The sequence below is a fragment of the Oryzias latipes genome, chromosome 24 (assembly GCF_053564925.1).
Source record: "Oryzias latipes strain Hd-rR chromosome 24, Olatipes_Hd-rR_3.1".
In the NCBI taxonomy this organism is placed as follows: Eukaryota; Metazoa; Chordata; class Actinopteri; order Beloniformes; family Adrianichthyidae; genus Oryzias; species Oryzias latipes.
Window position 1 is genome coordinate 8,737,791 of NC_136260.1, and position 20,876 is coordinate 8,758,666.

Genomic DNA, 20,876 nt, shown 5'->3' on the forward strand with positions numbered 1-20,876 from the left:
GTGTCCATGGATTACATGAAATCTTTCCACCTTTATCCACCTTTGTCATGGTAGGGAGAACACGTCAATGTAAGGGTGGGGTCATCTAAGATAGCAAAAGGGTTAATGGTGTTAAACAGTGTCACCAATGCAGAAAGTCATAACGTAGTTACACAAGAAACAACTAGATGAGTAAAACAACTGAACAAACCCCCCCAGAACCAGTTGTTTTGGTCACCTTCGGTCTGCTACAGCAGAATAGTTTTGCTACACAATGGAAACTGAATCACAAATTTACTGCAAATTGATTTTTTTTCATACTTCGGGTTATACATTTAAAATAGATAAATGCAATTGTTTAACAACATAAATTTGCACCCACAACATAAATTTGCACCCTGGCACACACTTTTTTTTTCCAGAGTATAGAAAAATTGATTCATTTTTCAGGCAGCTCTGTGTTAAATTATTCTGACTGTTACCAAATACATTGGCTGATTTTTCGGATTGGGAACAGGCACCCCTTGACAGGCTTGTCAGCTTATTGTCACATTTTCTTCTAATGCAAACATCTCTGCTTCCATCTGCAGCTGCTAAGTCAAATGACCCGTCTGCTTTGTCCAAAGAGCTTTCTGTGATATGCTGGCTTCAGCCCTGCACGGCTCTGCTAGCCCCTCGCCGTTTGATGTCAAAACGAGGGGCTCTGCAGAGCATGAGCTGACTAAACATGTGGAGCAGAGACAGTGAAGCAATGAAAGGGGAGTGTTTGGAAGAAATATTTAGCCTCTGTAGGCTTGTTTACTGCTTGTCAGGATCTGATATATTGTCTTGATGATATATAATGAGTGAGTTGCCCCAGCAAAGCGGTTTGCATCTACTAATCCAAATTTTACAATGCAGTAAAGTCACATTTACTCAATAATTTTCAGGCTAAACCTTTTGTTTAATGACAGTTTTTGTTTTATTTTTTGAAAATACAGAAATGACAGAATTAAAGAAATGGAAATGTTGTTGTATTTGCTCATTAATTTCTGTATCTGACTAATAGCCGAATTTCGAAAACCATCAATTAAACCAAATCTACATTATTCTTTATCTTTTGTGTCAACATTCAGATTTTATTTTAACTAATTTTATCAATAATATTAATAGTTATACTTTTGTATAAGCCTCTATTTAATGCACAACATTATTCTTTTTTGATGTAACATTATGCACCATCATTCCAGGCACTCTCGGCATTTCTTTTGTTTTCTTCCTTCGAGCATTCCTGCAAAAATTCAGGAAATTTAACCTCTTCAAAATTGATTTATGTTTGCACATCAAAAATTCAGATTGGTTTCTTTACAGCCTCACGTAGGCTGAAGATTATTGACAATTAATCTTATTTTTTGTTTATCACCTGTAAACTAATTGGTATCCCATCTTTGTCTTGCGTTAATTTGTTTAAAACTACTTGGGTGTAAACTGAAAAAGTTGCATTTGTAATAAAGTTGGCTCATACGATGGAACAGGAGAAGTAGACTGGAAAGAGTTGGAAAGTACTCTCTTTCTTTTACAGTTATTTGCTGACTAGCTTGTGAAGTTACAGGAGAAGACAGGACGTGGTTTCTATTTGCAGGTTATCATGTATCAACGGGATCTACAATCACATTTCAGTAACAATACAAAGAAGCATGAATGACCGTTGTAAGAAGTAAATTATAAAGTGACTTCATGGTTCCTAACTAGCTAAACCATAAGAATGAACTCTGTTCAACAGACTAGGATTTATTTTTTATTTTTTGGCAGATGGTTTTGCAAATGCTTAAGAATTTCAGCTTCACCTGTGGCATGTGCGGACTGTTCTACAAACAGGTCGACTAGAATCAAGCTGGAAAAAGCCAGAGGCTAAAGATTTGGCTCCCGCATACTTCATAAGTCCACATGTCACAGCACTGTAGCTGCCTTAAAGCAGACTTCAAAGTTTAAACACCCTTTAATTTTGCAGTTTGAAATGTAGTTATTTATCAGGTTCATGCACTTAGCTGTGTGCTGTTTCAAAGTAAGGAATTTACTTTTCAACTTGGAGTTTATGTCTGGGTCACTTGTGAACATCAACATTTGCTTCCATCAACACAAAAAAGTAGCTTCAGTCTATTTGTAACCGGGCTGTGTTATCCATCAGGCATTTATGTTTTTGTACAAGAAATTATAACGTGTGGCTAAAGAAACAGATACCAAGCAATACTAAGCAACATTGCTGAATGGATGATTCATGCTGCCATTACTTTGTCTTTTCTTACAGGTTTAGGACTTTAAATTAGCAAATTGCTACAAAAAGACGCCTTAATCAAAATGGTAGTTCTGATTCTCCAAAGCAGGTATTAGTTCCACAGAAGACGACTATATAAATGTTTATTGTATCATGTTAGAAACACTACAATAAACAGCTTTTAGCTTATTGGAATATGGATCAAAAACTAAAATGTGCTAATCATTACATTTACATAATAACAAGGATAAACAGCAGGACTGGAATAAGTGGAAAACAGATCAATGAGAGAAGACGACTGCCATGGGACAATACGGTGATGTCATTGTCGTTTGCTTGACACTGACTGCAGTCGTCTCCACAGAAGGAGCAGGTCGACATGGTGTTCCTCCAATCTGAGGTGTACATCCTTTCAGTCCTTCGCCCTGCAGGACAAGAAGTTAAAACAATGAAAAAAGCCTTGTTTTGCAATTCTCCATTTTGCATACATTTTGTTTTCTATCCATGCTATAGATTGTAAATAGTTATAAATTGAGGATTTTTTTTGTAGATATGTTCATTTTTGTTGACAAATACATGAATAGAGAGGAGATAAAATGACATTAAGACTCACGTGGTTCATAATAATCATAGAGGATAACAGCTACTTCTTGGACTTTAGCAACTTTATACTCCACCATCAGAGGAATCAACAGACACATCTCCTCTGTTGTCACCTAAAGATGTTTGCAGATTATCCGTTAGTCTGAATTAGCTCAGAGTAGCGTTTGTGTATTGGAGTGGAGCTTACAGAGTCCAGATACACGATGACTTTTCCAGGCTGCACCTCCACCTTTTTTACAACGTCATTTAAGGAGACCCCGGGTTCTTGCAGAAGGAAGCCGCTCAGGAGGCCCACCTCCATGATGGCCATCCCTGTGGCGTTCAGGCCCACTCCGGCAGACAGACTGCAGATTGGAAATTATCTATTTGAACAAAATCTTCGTCTAAAATTATTTCATCTGAAATTATTTCCAATTTTGTTTTTATTTATTTATTCATTTATAATTGTTATGTATTAATACGCAAAAGTTATAATATGCTTAGTGCACATAATTCATTGCTGTGGTTCACCTTCAGTCAATAGTATCTGAACTGACTTGGTTGACCCAAGTTTGTGATTTGTTGCTCTTTGTATCACATTTTCATAAAAAGACAAAGACAGTAGAAACACAACAGGAAGAGAAACTGACAAAGTTTGACAGAAATCAATTGTTTACTTCATTGCCGAATTTGATACCTTTTTTTTTTAAACATAATCTTGTTTGTATCCAAGGTTTTAAACCAATTCTGCTGTTAACCAGATCTATTTCTCAATACATAGCTATATCTGTACATCCCTACTAGAAAGTAGTAAAGAGTCTTATGTAAACTGTACCTTAAAGGTGAATAAAACAATTTTATTTTATCTCTAAAGTTGCAGTTTTCACCTATTAAGAATCTTTTGCTATGACATTGTCAGCTTTCCTTATCTTTAGCTGTCACAATCTGCTTCTCATTGCTTGCGAATGCTACTCAAAACCCTGTGGTCACATGACCTCCTCACCTGCTGCAGATAGACAGCTGTGCCAAGTCCACGTTTATGTCTGACAGCTCAATGTACATAGTAAAAGCTTCGTGACTGTCCGCATCTCGTCTCTGTCTCATCAGCTTCTCATTCTTGATGTTGTAAAACACATTTAGCTGTAGGAAATGATAAAAAAACACAATTTTGTTAGTAGTGACAAACACCAACTATTACAATAATTTTTATTTTTTATCTCTTCACTGGTACCTGAAGCAAAGCAAGTCCATGACCTTCTGCTGTCACCTCAAGGTTTAGCTCCTGTTCTGGCTCAATCTAAAAACACATATCGGGTTTTTTTAATAAAGTACTGAGATGGTTTTGGATGAGCAGTAATTCAGTTTATGGCTGTGATAGGAAATACTTTTGAATTATCTTTTAAATTTGAATTAAAATCCTTAGTAAGTGAATGCAACTAAAGTCTGAGTTACACGCACTTGTACAGATGCCTATGTCTCACCTACTTTACCCTTGCATGTTGTTTACATGTTGCCTACAACCTGTCGCTCGCAGCATACATAGAAAAAATATGCTTAAAACAGTTTCACTCTACAGGCTCAAAGAGTGGTCTGTGATCTCAATGTGGGCCACCTCTGTGCCCCGTACAGGTTGGCCCATTTTTTGTCTGCAGACAGCCCATATCCACCCATTAAGGCAGTTGTTGCTAAAGCGTGAGTCAGGCATGACCAAAGTCCGGCCCATGGGCCAAATGCGGCCTGTGTTTAAATTTCAACTGGCTTGCAGGCTCCTAATATAAAAATCAATAATATGTGGGCCCTGGGACTTTCTGTGAGCACGATTTGTTGATTGTGATTGCCTAAATTATGCTTGGGGTCGTTGTAAAAAGCTGTGGCGGCAACATGCAGCCTACTTGACCTTCAGTGGCTTAGGGGCCAAACAAGAGGAACAGATTAATTTGTTTTCTTTGACTAAAAACCACAGTGATTTATACTTCTGAATGAAATAACTTTTTGTGTAATTTCTATTTCACATTATTTCAATTTAGAAGTTTACATATACAATTTTATAATGAATAATATGTAACATTTCATATGAACCCAGACTTAATGTTGACAAAAGGTTTATTTACAGACTATTTCTATAATTTAGTTCTTGTCCTCAAATCAGACGTTCACATCTTTTTGTATTTATTTAAACATATATCTGTTTTATTTGAAGAAATGAAAAGTATCCCATTGCAATAAAATTGTCATTAAATAGTTTATTTGCATTTAATTCTATTATAAATGTTCAAAGAATGCAGGCCAATCTCACATTTCACTCTTTCACATTTGGCCCTCTTTGTAAAAAGAATGAACACCCCTGACCCCTGAAAATCATTTATTTGTCTTACCACTGAATGAACTTTTTATGGTTGACGATCATTATCAGCAGCATATCTCGGAGTCATGCCAGCAGGATTATATGGATAATCTCCCAAATGCTGCTTCTGATTAATTCAACTCTGAATTCCCATACCTGCTGCATCTGATGGACCAGGTAGTTTTCTTGGTTGATGTGGAAGGTGGTGCCCCTGCCCGAGTTGATGCTGGTCACTTTGATGTTCAGATCAGAGGGATAAGATCCCACGGCAGCAGCAAAGGTAGACAAGGCTTGCAGAGCCACAATTGTGTCCTGCGAGAAAGAAGAACCGTCTGATTCAGGAGGGCTGTGTTTCTAATGAGGGCTGTCAGTGATGGATTGCTGCTTTGATATTTGCTGCTGACTTCCTGTTTACAGCTGTATGTAAGCTCAGTTCTCAGTGTTTACATCTGTTTTGGAGGAAACCTTTGCCAAACAAAGCCTTGGAGCAACTGATGTAGTTTCCTGTTTGTCATTTTCCATGCAAGTTTGTGCACAGATGAGCACGTTGAGTTGTTAACATTTATTTAATAACACTTAGACAGGTGATGATTTAATAACAACTGGGAAATTCTCTTTTAGCCTTACATTTGCGGAAAAATAAAACACTGTTTCTTTTTCATTTTAACCCTTGTGCTATCCTAGGCACTTTGAAATTGGGAGTTGTGTCATCTAGACCCACTAGACAGTCCTCTGAACCTTTTTTCTTCAATGATTTGTGATCTTCACTGGTGTCCATGGATTACATGAAATCCTCTTCACCTTTATCCACCTTTGTCATGGTAGGGAGAACACGTCAATGTAAGGGTGGGGGTCATAGGATAGCACAAGGGTTAAGCTTCAGCTATGAACAAAGGCTAAAATACTGTTGTGGTATGGATTCAAGTGTTTGATTTAAAAAAAGATTTGGGTAAACTTTGAAGATCTGACCTGGGTACTTCCGTAACCCCCCATGGAATTCCTCTGCTGGCTCAGCGCCTTCATGAGTTCTAAACCATCTGGAATGTGGTTCAGCTTGTGCAGGGACAGTAGCAAATAGGACATTGTCTCAATGTCTGCAGAGGTAGGCTGCCAGGATGGTGACAGACTTGCATTTGGTGATGACCACATTGGCCAACCATCTAAACAAGGAGAGCAGAAATAATTTCTATTTATTCATCTTGATTACCCGTTGTATTCCTTTCAGGGTCACAGGGATGCTGGAGCCAGCTTAGCTCAAACTAAAATGACTTGTATTCTACAAAATAAAACAGGAAGTCAAAAGTGGGTCTACTCCTCCATTCTTTAGAAGAAAAATGTCTCAGAAGTTCACAGAATCAAGGTAAAAACTTAAAAAAACTTCATTTATACTAAACTGCATCAACACTTTAAATCCCGTTAACAATTGTCTCACCTTTTATAGTAGTTTTTTCAATCAGATCAGCGAGTGTATTCTCTGATGTGGAGCTACCTGCCAGAGCCAGAGCATAGGTAACCAGACTGAGGCTGTAGTTGCTGGGCACGCCGCCCATGGCCACACGCGTCTCCAGGTACATCAGGGCTGAAGACACCTCATTTGCATACCGAGTCTAACGAATGAAGATGGGTTTAAGGGATCACAGTGGAATAAATATATGCTTTAGCTTTTTCTTCTATGCTTGCTTGCTTAGACTTTCCATTTTTTGGATCAACTAAAACAAGGAAAGGTTTTGGCATCTTTCTCTTGAAAATTCTCTGCAATGTGCCTTTCTGCTCTCACCCTGATGGCATCAGCCTCCAGCAAAGCAATGAGGACGTAAGCCGTGAGGGAAACGGACCCATCAAGCCCTCCCTGAAGCTCAGTGTGGATCACCCTGCCAGGTTCTTCAAACCTGCCATCAGCCCCCTGCTGGGCTGAGATCCAGGACGCCACACGGAGGAGCACATTGCTGTCAATGACGATGAATTTCTGTGCCTGAAGGAAGCACTTCAGCACGAAAGCAGAGAGCCTGGGAAGACAGTATATCTTAGTGTTTGGAAAAGAGTCCCAAAGCACATTTGAAAGAACATGCAACAACTTGAAGCATACCAGGTACTTCCAGATGCATCACTGTCTCCAAAAGCACTGAAGGACCCATCTGCTCTTTGAAAGGACAGCTCCTGCTCATACCCTGACTCACACAGCAAGAGGTGGACAATAGAGTTAGAATACAGCAATCCAAGCTAATCAAATGCAATCAAATGCTTTAATTAAACGTGACACAAACAACTCATGATTACAATGACATTAATTAGTGATAAAATTGCACTGATAATATATTTTAAAAACAAATAAAGAAAATTATTGTAAAAGTTTTTTGAGCTCTCAATTTACTTGTCCTGCTGTTTTTATTTATTTATTTATTTATTTTTTCATCACGTTAACCAGGCAACAACCCAGCAAAATACACAGTTTGAGGATGCTTCTGCTGTTTTTACACATTTGGGTTATTTATTTAATGACATAGTTTTGTCTTTCTTTAAAGACCAAAAACAATATATAATTGAAAAAATAAAGTTAATGGAAACACATCACCTGTTATTTTTCTTTTCAATATTTAGTAATGATAACGTTTTTGCGTACCTCTCATCATGTAGTCTGTGGCTCGCTTTGTGATTTCTGGGTCATCCTGCCCAGTTAAGGTCAGATACTGGAGGATGAAGATGTTTGGTGCTAAGTGGATCATGTTCTGCTCGCCGCAGCCATATGGCATCTGAATCAACGAATCCAGGCCGCTGATGGATGGTCCAAGGATGTCACCTCCACAGATCAAACAAGAGAAATCAGACAATAACAAATAGTACTGATAAAAACATTTAAAATGAGCAAAGTTTTTGCAAAGTTGTCATTAGCCTCTGTGGCCAAGAAGGTTTTTCTGTTTGAAATGTTTTTAACCCTCTAGCTTATAATCACTTTTATTATATTTGATACAGGCATTTCTGAGACTCCTATTTCATTACCACGATCAATATCTTAGAAATCTGGCTAGGGTCCGCCCACTACTCTCTCTTGCTAATATGGAGATGCTAATGCATGCTTTCATCATGAGTAAAATTGATTACTGTAACGCCCTGCTTGCTGGTCTTCCAAAAACTAACATGAAGAACCTTCAGCTTCTCCAGAACTCTGCTGCATGAGTTCTCACCAAGACCAGGAGGCGGGCTCACATCACCCCCAATTTTAAAATCCCTACATTGGCTTCCCATTTGCTTCAGGATTGATTTTAAGTTACTTTTGAGAGTTTTTAAATGTCTTAACGGTCTTGGGCCTTCTCATTTATCAGATGTTTCAGTAAATATGAACCCTCGCGGACCCTGAGATCCTCTGGCACTGGCCTTCTAACCATCCGGCTCAAGATCCATCTTTTTAACCTGACTTTTAGCTGATTTTTTACTACTTTTATTTTACTTATTTAGTTATTCATTTATATGTATTTATTTATTTAGTTAGTTAGTTTTTCATTTATTGTTATTTATTTAGTTATTTATCCATTTTATCTTGTTTTATGAACTTAAACTAGGCTTTTAACACATCGTACTTTACCTTTTTTCAATGTTTTATTGTTTATTGCTTTTCATCGTTTTGTTTACTTTTTCATTCTTATTTTTATTTTCATTTTTATTTCTGGTGCTTCCTCAGTTGGGACCTCTCCCTCTGAGTCGGCTGCTGTTTAGCCACTGCAGCTCTAGATCGGAACCTGCATCCCCGCTTAGCTGTGGTGGAGTGGTCCCCGCCTGTGATGCTGCATTTGGCTGTCTATGCAGCTATTCACAGAGAGGGAGGTTCCAATTATTAGCGTTTCCAACATCTTGTTTTTGTGCTCAGCCTATGTCTCATTTCTCACTGTCTTTCTCCATCAGTTAGGGGGTGGGATGTGTGAAAGGAGTGGGGGGCTGTGTGTAGGTACGGGGAGGGGGGCCCTATTCTTTTCTAATTTTGTGCTTGTTTATTTTAATTTTCATGCTTGTTTTTATATTATTTTGTTTTGTTTTAATGTAAAGCCCTTTGTGTTATGCTTTTATATAAAAAGTGCTTTATAAATAAAGATTGATTGATTGATTGATTGATTGATTGATTGATTGATTGATTGATTGATTGATTGATTGATTGATTGATTGATTGAAAACTTTACTCAAAAACCCAATGTGTTGTGTATAACTTAGTGAGATGGTTTCCGCACAGTTGTTCATCATCATTCCACTAGGGGCAGTAGAAGAGCTTTTCCTGCTCATTTCCAAATGACGGCTTCCATGACATCTTAAACACTTTTAGGGAGGAAAGTTTTGCTCGTTTCAAATATTTATGGTGAACTAGCTCATCTGTTTTTCCTCTATTTTTGAAATGAGTATGTGGTGTTTTGAAAGAATCCAAAATTTAATGAATGATTATTAATTCTTTATAAAACAGTTACACCACATTAAATTCTGTGGCTCAAATTTGAGACAGTGGGTAAATAAGGTGTTTTTCTCCTGAATATTCAAGTTAATATTGTTGCATCTTAAACTAACGTGAGTAAAAACTGAATCACCCAAATGTATCATAATACATACTTTCTATATCACACAAAAAAGGTTTTGGTAATTTGTATCTATGGATTTTATAAAAGGGTTTAAAAAACATCTTGATTTCCCCAAAACAAAAAAACCTGTCAATTCTTTGATGAAGTAGGATTTACAGGGTTAAAAAGAGCTAAAAAGAAGTTACGTTCCTTTTGCAACAGTAACAATAGCCTACAGTCTGACTTCCTCTTGGACATCAACTTTTTTCACTCAAAACAAAAAAATCCAAAGAATTAAAAAATAAATGAGTTCAATGTAAATATAGCTGAATTAAATACATATGTAATTCTTTTTAATGTCTCTCTAAGAACTCATGTTTTTAGGAAAAAGGCTGTAGACCTCAGGTCTTTCCCGAGTGCACAGTTTTCCTTTATAAAATCTTAGATTCTCACTCCCTTTCATTACCAAAACTACCAGAAAGTGTAACGTCAACCTGCCGGCAGTGCATTTATTTTTTAAGTACCACTTGATTTGGCAGCATTTTTCAATTAAGGAATGTGAAAACAATCTCTCTGGATGCTTGGATGCATCCAAACAGTATGTTTATCCAGTTTGTACGCTTTTAAACAATAAAGTCAATTTTTCCGTCACTGGAAATAGCTTGACATTTTTTTTTTTACCTTTCAAAATAGTATGCAAGCAATTTCCATCAGAATAAAAGCAAGGCAGTGTGTTTACATACCGATGGCAGTGACTGAAGCTCTCTCACTCCCCACAACAACATCTGGTGGAAAGGTGAATGCAACGATTTTAGAAAGGTTCATCTGTCCGGCAGAAAGCTCCAGCAACACGGAGGAGGAGAATGTCTGCTCGAGCCCTTCAGCCTGGTGGGTTTCAGTAAGACAGATGTCTTAAAAGAACATTTTCAAAGTTCACAGAATAGTATTTACTTAAATAAGCCCATATGGCAGCAAGACCCCCCTCCACAAATGAGGATGAATCCAACCTCTTTACATACTTTGTATGATATCGCTTGATGTGCTCAGTCTGAAAAGACATTCTAGGAATTCCTGTCTAGTAAATACACATTACTAGAAAGGTTTAGAAGGCAAAATTCAAATGTGGCTTAACATCTACGTATGTAAACTAGTATGCTTTATGTCTCATTTTTATTATCTCCTAAAGATTTAGTTTGATCCATTTTATTTAAATAAATGTATTCAACATTTTTTTATGACTCATTTGACGCATCACCTTGACGAGGACAGTTGTGCTGATAAAGTCGGAGGATTCAAACGAAGTGGCTTTCACAGAGATGGGAATTTCTCCCAGAACCAGTGGCCTGATGGGAACAAGGACGTTGGTGCCGCCCCCACTCGCCACATGAACCTGACGAACACTGGGCATGGAGAGGTCTATGATGTCGGGGAAAATGAACTCGAAGGTCTCACTTTCTGCAACAATGACTGTGACCTGACCAAAAGAAAATCACAGTCTGTCCAGATCATGTTTAACAGAACATGACGAGCGTTTGGTGAAATCCTTTGTGTGCTAAAGAATTAAAAATAGGTCAGGTGTGTGTGTCTGTCTTTTAAAAGTCTCCTGACTTTAAAGATCATAATGGGATTAATCATAAATGGGACCGCAGAATAAAGTTACCTGTGACTGGATAAGTCCTGCTAGCCCCATGGAGTGCATTCAACTCTAGCACAAAACCTCTATTGTGCTACTATTCGTACATTTGTAACACTAGCTTACAATTTAAAATAAAATAAAATAGTCTTTTGTAAACTTTGGCAAATTTTTCTAATAAATATTTGTTACAAAGTTGTATAAGATTCAACACAACTGACCGCTTAATTCTAAATTTGGAAAGAAAAAGTTGATTTTCCACACAAAGCAGACTGACCTCCTGGTCCTGTTGGAGGTAGTTGAACAAAATGATCTCCAGCACCAAGTCCTCTCCTCTGATGACATACGGCGGTAGATTCAAGGACAGAAAGAAGTCCTGGAACACTGTAAGCTGGGGAAAGTCAAATAAAAAGCTGTAATTAAAAGTTTTTTTTAAGTTTTTTTTTAAAAGAGAGGATTTAAAGAATGTCAATAAAAAAGAAAAAAAGAGGATCATTTCAATTTTTGCAAAAAATGATATAAATACTGTAGCTGGTTCCTCTGTGATCCCCAGACCCAGATGTTCAGACATGACAAAGGCAGTGGCTGTCCAACTGGTGATGCTGTCAGGCACAGTCAGAGGTAACTTAACTGTGTGGGAATCTCTGAAAAAATAAAAAAAAAATCCTTCATCAGTGTTAATTTAGAAAAGTCTAAAAAGAAAAGAAAAAAGCTTAAACCAAGCAATTTTTTTTCTGTTTTGTTTCACTTCAATATGACGAAACACATTTTACAGACAAAAACTCTCATTTCAAGCAGTATTATTAAATTTGCTTCGTTGTTTTTTTCTGTTTTTAGCCTTAAATATGGTGGATGAATGCAAAATAAAATGAGATTTAAAAAAGGTAAGGGCTATGTTGTGTTTATTTAGATGATTACTTGTGTGTGAATCTGAATTTGGTGATTTTTTAAGTTGTTCTTGTCACCGTTATGTTTGATTAAGCAACAAAATTAAATACAGTACATATACATTTCTTGTGTATATTGCAATTATTTTTGCTATTTTCCTTTTTCTTGCATGGAGAGCAGCAGTGATGGATTACCCTGTGTTAACATCCATCCATATCCAGGTTTCTGGAAAGTACTTTCGCTCGTGGGGCTCCTGGTTTTGCTGCATAGGACCTTCGTTCCCTTCATTCCCTTCAGTCCCGTCTGTTTCAAAAGCGTTATACGTCAACCATTGAGAAATTCCAATGCAGGTGAAAGATACTGTAGCTGCACAAGCTACGTTTCTCTATGAGCACCTACATGTTTCATAAAACTGCCAGATGGCATTGTGCAAACTGGCATCTGTCATCACTTCCAGATCACATGTCTGCACAAAGAAAGCACAAAAAAAAATTAGAGGCTGATCTTTTAGAGCCAAAAAGTTATTTCCGCAGGGGACTTACGTTAAAAACAGACAAAGGATCTCCAATTCGTGTTATGCTGGGCATGGCATGATTCATTGAACCATCAAACTTCAGCATCTCCTGCAGCACCTGTAAAACCAGCAGCTTCTGTTACACTTCACAATCACAAAGTCACCCCTCTTTGTTTCAAACGGGTCTGACCCAGTTAATATAAAAGAGTTTACAGTGTTTAGGTTCATGATGAACTGATACTGGAGACACAGACTGGGATACGCCTGTGTGCTATCAGGTGATAGAAAATGTGTGGATATCTAACAGTAGCTTGAACACTGTTTCTGCTGATAATTATGCTGGAGTAGCCTCTGTGGATATATGGAAGCACCTGGTGTTTGTGGCTAATAGAGCAGATAATTCAAACCACAACAGATGTTATCATAGAAGAAATTGAACATAAAAGAACAGGTCTTTTAGATTTTTGACTTTGCTCTATGTACTTTCGGGTTAATTTTTTGTTTTGCTATGGTTAGATTTGTGTGAATGTTCTATTGTTGTTCTTCCATACACAAACACACATGTAACCAGAAAGTCTTTTAACATAACTTTCTAATTTTTACCCAATTTGTGAGCATTGTGTCTTTTCAAAGGTTGACTAAATTGCACGCAGAGTGAATCGTCTCTCTTACATATAGAATTTGAAGAGTTTTGTGATTACCGTCTCCTCATGGATGTCATTGTCTGTGTTAGCCCCTTGTGTGGCTCTATCAACCACCAGCAGCCCGACCAGTGAGCCGGGTTCTGCCACCGAGACTTTCAGGGTGACGTCTTCGGCTGGTTTCCTAGGAGAGCTGCTCCAGCTTAGAGAAACCTAAAAAAATAAAAATAAAACAGTTAAGAAATTGTGTTTAATCTTTTTTCTAAAAATTAAAGATCATGATATTTTCATGTGTCTCATGGGAAATCTAGCTGTGAAAATGTTTGACTTACCTGATGTGTTAGCGTAATCTTGTGCTTTCATTGTGATTAATAATAAAAGGTGCTTTCAACCAGTTACACAGAATTTCAATATACTTAGTTTTAAAACACTGACCAGAAAAAAACTTAAACTAAACTACAAAATCTCTCTGGATGTTTCTTTATTTATATTTTTAGTAAAAAAATGGAACATAAAAATAACACTACCTTGTTTTGTAAAACTTTTGCTATAGGCAAATGAATCCCATCATTGATAACCTCTCCGTCAGGTTGCACGCCGTAAACAATGATGCACGCCGAAGGAGCCCAGGACCCTTCCGGGATCAGAGTCAGATTTGCTGAGGTTGTCCCAGCAGAAACAATCTGACCTCTGGACTTGATCTGGAGAAAAATTGGAAGGAATCGGTGCATGGCAACAACTTGAAATGAGATTATTCTGTCTCCTCTAAATAGTTTCTTACCAAGTAGTGAATATCGCCCATGTCAAAGTTGCTTTTAATAGTTAGCCAGAGGGGTGTCCCCACCTATACAAAAAGAACAACATTTTAATCCCCCAATACTGCCATGTAAACACAAAAATATTATATATAGAGTTGTGAAAACTCACAGTTATGTATATATTTTGCAGTATTGTAAACATTCTAAAAGTGCTAGATATACTAATTTGTGTATAAATGAATGGGTTCTATGAAAGGATTTCCTGTACTGCCCAGTGGTTTGTGAACACAAACTGGATGTTAAATGTTTAATCAAGAAAGAAAGGGAAAGAAAATGCCATAGTAAGCATTCATCTGGATGAAATCTTGCTGCTTTCAGCCAATAACACCTCTGCAAATAAATTAACCAATAAAACATCTGTTTTACCTGTGCTGGTTCAGAGGGTTTCTGAATCTGTAGGAAGGAGTTACTGGGAGAAACATAACCTCGACGGAGCTGGAGAGTTTTGTGACAGTCATCAAAAGAAACCTGAAGACAATGAAATTAGAAACCAATACAAATCTATTCAGTCATTAATGTAAAATAAAATGATGCCAAAGCATTTTGGCATCATGACGTCAATGCAACATCATCACCTTTTATAAAAGTTTTTATGAGTTGTTTCTTCTAATGCAACATTATGCTACAATACAGGTTAAAAAAAGTGTTTAAAATGCAAATTATGTAAAAAGTAAACAAATTACTGAGAGGAGGTCAACATTTGCTTTTTTATTTTTTTTATTTAGTATACTTTATATAAAATTCTAAATTTCTTGACCAAACCTTGTATTTTCTATTTTAGCAATGTTAAAACAAAAGCAAAGACATTTGTGTTTAATGTGACTAATTCTTTGTATACTGAACAAAAAAGGTCACAATAAAAGACTATTTTGTTGCAAATATTTGAAAAAAAAATTCTAATAATAATTATTTTGTGTTTGTAAAAATATTTCATATCTTTAAGTTCATCTCATAAAAGATGGGAGCAAAAACAAAAGCGTTGCGTTTATATTTTTGTTCAGTGTGACTTGGATTTGGGCCATGCAACTTCCCTTTCGGCTGTAATACCAGCTTTTTTTTTAATGCAGACAGCTTCAAGGGACCATGAAAAGGAAGAAGTATAAAGAAAAAGTGTGTATGATTAGCATTTAAACGCAAACACAAAATATACGACACAAAATATAAAATTTGTTTTTTTTGCACAACCAGACATAGAGTTTGATGTAATATCCTTTGCATGGCTTTTGTCATGTTGGCAAAAACAAAAACCACTTACATCAATAATAAGCATTTCAATGCCCTTCATGACCTCGATGTGTAAAGGTATGACTCCATCTGCAGGAACAGGAAACTGCATGTCTTTGGGTGGCACCTCCTCTTGAAGCATATATAAAGGGTCTGTGGAGTTTGCTTCCATAGTTTCCATCCCCATGTTCCACCATGTTTCCATCATCTGGACCACTGACACTTCCACCATCTTCATTTGATCCTCCAGTGAAAGTGGTTGGTCATTATATGTCAATAATCTTAACTAGTCAGGTAAAAACAAGAAACACAGATATTATAAATCAACAACTGAAACCAGGCTTTTGAATTTACAAGCAAAACCTTCTTGGTTTGCCAATGAGTGAGTAGTGTGGAGTTACAAGCCAAACATGGAAATTAAATTAAATTATTCTCACCGTTGCAGTAAAGTTTTGAGAGGGTTTCAGTGTTTTGGGAAAGTCTTCAAATACAATTTTGTATTTTTGTTCTATCAATGAAACTTTCATTGTGTCGCTGTAAGTCAGACCTGAAAAATGACAAGAATTTACAAAGCATAGCATGTTAAAATACAATGTAGATCATAAACTTGCATTTGTTTGCTTCCAGCTTATTTTGGGGTCTAATTTGGGGGATGCAGCACTCTTTGATCAACCAGCTTGATTAGTAAGAACCTTAAATGTTTCTCCCCATGTGAAAAGTCTTGATGACTGTCTACTACACATCTCCCAGCTTAACAATTCTACTGACCCAGACTCAGAATGGGAAAAAAAACAGGCAGTTGTTCTCTACGGGAGCAGAAAACAGCCATCTGTGCTCTTATTCTTTTTGCCTGTTTTCTCGTAATAACATTATCTATCTCTTTCTCTTGTTCTCTAGAGTTAATGACATCTACCATCTCGTGAAAAAAAAGGTGTTTATCTCAAGATAACGAGTTATTATATTTCGTTAGCACAAGAACACCAAAAATTGGATTTTCTTTGGTGATCAACCAACTGGGTCAAGAGACGACTGAATCTCATGGATCAAGTCCCACAGTCCTTCCAGCCTGCACCTCTCATGCATCGTTTTGTGGACGGCCTGTCCACTAATGAAAAGGACAACAGCCACTGAGCTGCAGCCACCTGCGCAGCTGCAGCTGGGCCAACCTTCCTCTCAAAGTGTGAACGTTATTTATGACCAACAACATCAGCACAATCTTAGACCACGATTAAAGCTATCAATTATAAATTGATCAGTTCTTCTGGTGTTTGACATTTTTTCTGAGAAACTGCTTTGTTCTGCAGCACATTGTGGGGAAATAAAAATTAAAAAAAAATCTTCATCATCTCGTCATCAAGAGATAGCAACATTTGTTATCTCGTATAACGCCATCTACTAACTCGCTATCATGACTCATTGCCTTGGGGTAACGTCATGGTGGATGGCCAAAATGGAAAGTGAATCGTTCCATCTCTGATATTTACTAATACAAGTTACTCATGAAGCACGGAAGGATGTGTTGATGCTGCTTTCTCTGATTGTTTACATGATGTCGGACTTTCAGCATTGCTTTGTATTAGTAGCAGTGCTTATCACAGCCCTAAAGATGAGTTTCTTCTTGTCATTTTTGTATGCTATATGATAAGATGGAACTTCAAAAGTAGTTTGAAAAGTTGTCCTGCATTCATTAAATGAGTGCTGCCCCCGCCACAGGTGGCTTTATGAGCGATTTGGATATCTTGAAGTCAAGTCATTTGATCTGAGGATAAAATAAAATAATAATTACCTGTGAGGTCCTCTGTAACTTGAACTTCAATCATAAGGTATTCCATCTTCTCAGTGGAGAACATTTGTGAAGACGTTGGGTGGTAGTAGGAAAAGCCAAATGTGAAATTTTCCATACCGTTAATCTAAACAGGGAAGAAAAAGGAATATAAATATAATATAAAGATTTAGGAAATGTATAAATGTCAACTTTAAGTTTTACTCAGTTACAGTTTTTTTAGCTGAGTGTCCAAAGAAATACCAAAATAAAAAGCCTGAACCTCTAAAGAGCTAGTATTTTTTTATTGTCCTTTTATGATTCTAAATGAAGTTTAGCTTTCAATTGTTTTCCATTTAAATTTCACAAAAAAAGCAGTTACTGCTTTAGTTCTAAACTAACTTGGTTCTTCATCATAGCAGAAGCTCACCTCTCTGCTTTCACTGTAAACCTCCTGAGCGAAAGGAAAATGATGTATAAAAGTCAAGTTCAGCTGGCCTTGAACAGGCTTCCCGTAAGAGTATCTGATGACGACAAAAGAAATATGTGACATTTTATCCACAGACACGGGGATCAGTTTGCCAGCATAACAGACTAAGAGTCTCACTTTGCTGTAACGCAGCCGTTTAAAGTATCTCCTCGATAGAGGATATCAGGAGCTTTTATTGAAACGTCAAATCTGGGAAGAACTGCAAACAACAGGAAATAAAACAACAACAAAAAAATAATTTTACTGTAAAAAATCAAAGCAGTTTTACAGATTTGTTGTTGAACAAGAAGAGCATACCATAATGAGCCACAAAGAAATTCTTTTGACTTTGTGCCCCCTGTAGGGAATAGAGAAGATCAAATCATTAAATGTTAATAGTAAAATGAGACTTTTTTTGTTTTGCTATATGGTAATTTCTTTGATGAAAAAGAAGGAGAAGCTGTGCAAAAAGTATATCATTCATTCTCAGGGATGATATTTCACACAGCTGTCCTTCTCACTATGGTCAATATTGAGACTGTAAATCTCACCAAGTCTTTTTCTTTACACGAGAAGGTGCAGAAATTTGCGGCAAAAAAATCAAATTATTCAATTAAAAATGTTTGAAAATACGTTGCAAGCAGTGTTATCAACATGATAGTTAAAACCGCACACAAACAGCACAACAGCTTATCAGATTGACTGAAAAAAATGAATCAAACCAAAGAGGTTGAAACACATAATTAAAGCTTTTGGACCCAACAAAACCTAAAACAAATGCTGCAACAGAACGTAAAACCCCATAACTGCCTGCTCAACCAAAAAATAGAGATCATTTAGAAAACATATTCTTAAAAACATTGATTCGGTTCAAAGCAATAAGCACCAAAAAAAAAAAAAGTGATTTAGTCTTGGTTGGGTAATTGAAGTGTTACATTCGGTCAGTGTATGGTTAGATGGGCCATTTCTGACGTGCATTACTGGTGGATGTGGATCAGGAACCCACTGAAAGATACATATTTGTTATGCTTTATTGTTTTAATAAAAAATAAATAAAAGTTTATATATTTGCTTTTGCGGTTTTAGCTTTCCATTTGAAAGAACGTTTTCAGTTTTAATAAAAACTCAAAATATCCCTTTTTGAGCAATAAACTTTTCCTTCCTTGTTTATTCTATGACGTGAAGTACTTACCTTTACTTCAGTTAAGATCGTCCACTGACCCAAAGGAGGGTTTTCAGACAACTCAAACTCTGTGGAAACAACCCCCAGGTTGCTTTCCTTGTTCTGCCACTGCCTGATAAAGTTCCCACGCGGATCCTTTATAAGAGAAAAACATGAAAACAAAACGATAATCGTAAAAATAATCTTTTTTTGCTGTGTTTAAAATAGTTTGAATGCTTTGATTGTTTTTAAGTTGTATAAATGTGCTTTGTTTCGGTTACCCCACCATGACTTCTTGATCAATTCAGTTTGCAGTATTTCAAATAAAAAAAGAAACTATATCTTAAAAGCTAAAACTGAATTTTACATGAAAACATTTGTGCTGTAAATGAAATTAGTATTTGAAAAGTTTGGATTTTGATGTTTATTGATCAGTTGAAGAAAAACATACGATAATATGCTTGTTGTGTATAGGGTGGATTTTTGCACATGTACATGTTAGCATTTGTGATGTTGGACTCACAGTGATGGTGATGTTCACGGAGCTGTTGGCAGGCTTTCCATTGTAGAGAATAGACACTGCTCTAATCTTTACCACTTGCCCTGGCAGGTAGTTAAGTTTGTCTGTCTGAATGAAGGTGGTGCAGCCTTTGGGGTCAAAGGACAGGTTTGTGGAGTTTGAAAACAGTAAGGACTTCCCCACATAACCTTTGACCTCAAGGACGTATGGGTATTTGTTGTCAGCTTCACCATCAATGACCTGGAGGAGAAACAAAGCACCATTTTTAAAAAACACAAAAAGTAAGCTGTTATTGATCTGTTTTAAAACCCCTTTCCAATTCAATTTTACAGGAGATAATTTTCTCATTTAAAGGTTTTTCCAGAACTTTAAGGACCATTCGGTAACTTGATACCTACAAGAAATGTAAAAGAGTCATACCATTTTTCACACAGTGACAGCATGCAACAGTTCAGATAAAATTAGGAAAAAAATAGATAAATATTTATTGATTAAAACCTTTTATTACTCACTGGCAAAGTCAGCATCCTGGTTGACCCTTGCAAAACAAAACAGGAATCTCATGTTAAAATCATATTTCAGAGCTCAAAGACAGTCGTCTTTCTTGGTAATGGATAGATGATGTACCTCCTTTAACTGTAGTAGAGTTTGTAGCTACGAGCTGTTTGCCATGAAAAATCTGGGCTAACACAGTGACCAGCTCTCTTCCCAGAATGCTGACCGACAAACAAGTTGGGACTCTAGCTTGGATGGTTCGGGGAGCAAGCAGAAGGTATGAAGGTGGAGGATCTGGTCTATAATAAAAGACAAGAAACAATATTAAGACAAGCGAGAAAGTTATAACTCAATGATTCAAAAAAGATCTTGGGCCACCAAAGTATTATGGCTTCCAATTATAATTAGATGCAGTAACCTAAACTTCAAAAACTTCTTTAAAGATTATGTAAATTAAGTTATACAAGACTCCAACTCCTGAACCGTCCTTGTCATTCTTCTCATTATCAAATCTTAATTTGATCTAAACTTTCACATTTTATTTTTAAATGAGCAAGAAAAACATTTCAGATGAGCTATTCGGCTACCTAGGTGAGTCCTTCATGTTTACCTGTTGGTGGGGTCCTGAGCCGTGGAGAAGGCAATGAAACAGAAGACTCCCCACACTTTAAAAAGGTCCATTTGTATTAATGGTCCTCTCTTCAGAGAATAACTCTTGGTGCTAGAAGCAGCCTGAGACGGTCTTATATATCTGCAGAAGGTAACCTCCCTTCCTTTTCTCCTTCTTTTCTTATTAATTCTTTGTGACATAATGCAAAACTGGTGTTTTTTTACTGGAATCGCCCACAGGCAGGGCTTTTATGAGTATTCCACTCACATGAGGATCATCTTTACAAAAAATATAACAACAAAAACAGGTATAACAGGAAAAAAGCATGCATTGGTCACTCAAAGGAAAAAACAGATACTTCAGTCCAGCAGGTGGCAGACACACACTAGGTAGTGGCGGAGACGTGTGATTTGCAGCCGAAGAAGAATGGTACTGACGAAAAATTC

At 36.8% G+C, this 20,876-nt stretch overlaps 1 protein-coding gene across 1 annotated transcript; it reads right to left on the bottom strand.

Moving 5' to 3' along the window:
• Positions 1–2,361: 2,361 nt before the first annotated feature.
• Positions 2,362–20,788, bottom strand: cd109 (CD109 molecule). The gene is made up of 33 exons (XM_011491907.4): positions 20,431–20,788; positions 19,953–20,119; positions 19,838–19,863; positions 19,329–19,565; positions 18,836–18,961; positions 17,962–18,001; positions 17,782–17,863; positions 17,605–17,698; positions 17,199–17,322; positions 15,850–15,959; positions 15,444–15,698; positions 14,555–14,656; positions 14,152–14,214; positions 13,898–14,071; positions 13,431–13,583; positions 12,758–12,847; positions 12,615–12,681; positions 12,410–12,518; positions 11,854–11,971; positions 11,605–11,718; positions 10,950–11,168; positions 10,438–10,579; positions 7,780–7,956; positions 7,246–7,327; positions 6,937–7,165; positions 6,592–6,766; positions 6,129–6,319; positions 5,316–5,471; positions 4,047–4,112; positions 3,819–3,955; positions 3,024–3,180; positions 2,847–2,949; positions 2,362–2,658 (listed from the first exon to the last, which is right to left on the bottom strand). The coding sequence occupies exons 1-33, from the start codon at positions 20,628–20,630 to the stop codon at positions 2,465–2,467; spliced, it is 4,479 nt and encodes a 1,492-aa protein (XP_011490209.2). The 5' UTR covers positions 20,631–20,788; the 3' UTR covers positions 2,362–2,464.
• Between the last annotated feature and the right edge of the window lie 88 nt (positions 20,789–20,876).

Excerpts from the sequence above, each read along its gene's own strand:
- cd109 (XM_011491907.4), bottom strand. The coding sequence starts at position 20,630 with ATGTCACAAAGAATTAATAAGAAAAGAAGGAGAAAAGGAAGGGAGGTT. Across the intron at positions 10,580-10,949 it reads GCACAACTGTCCTCGTCAAG|GCTGAAGGGCTCGAGCAGAC; the intron begins GTGATGCGTCAA and ends GAAACCCACCAG. Across the intron at positions 3,181-3,818 it reads CAGCTGTCTATCTGCAGCAG|TCTGTCTGCCGGAGTGGGCC; the intron begins GTGAGGAGGTCA and ends TCCAATCTGCAG.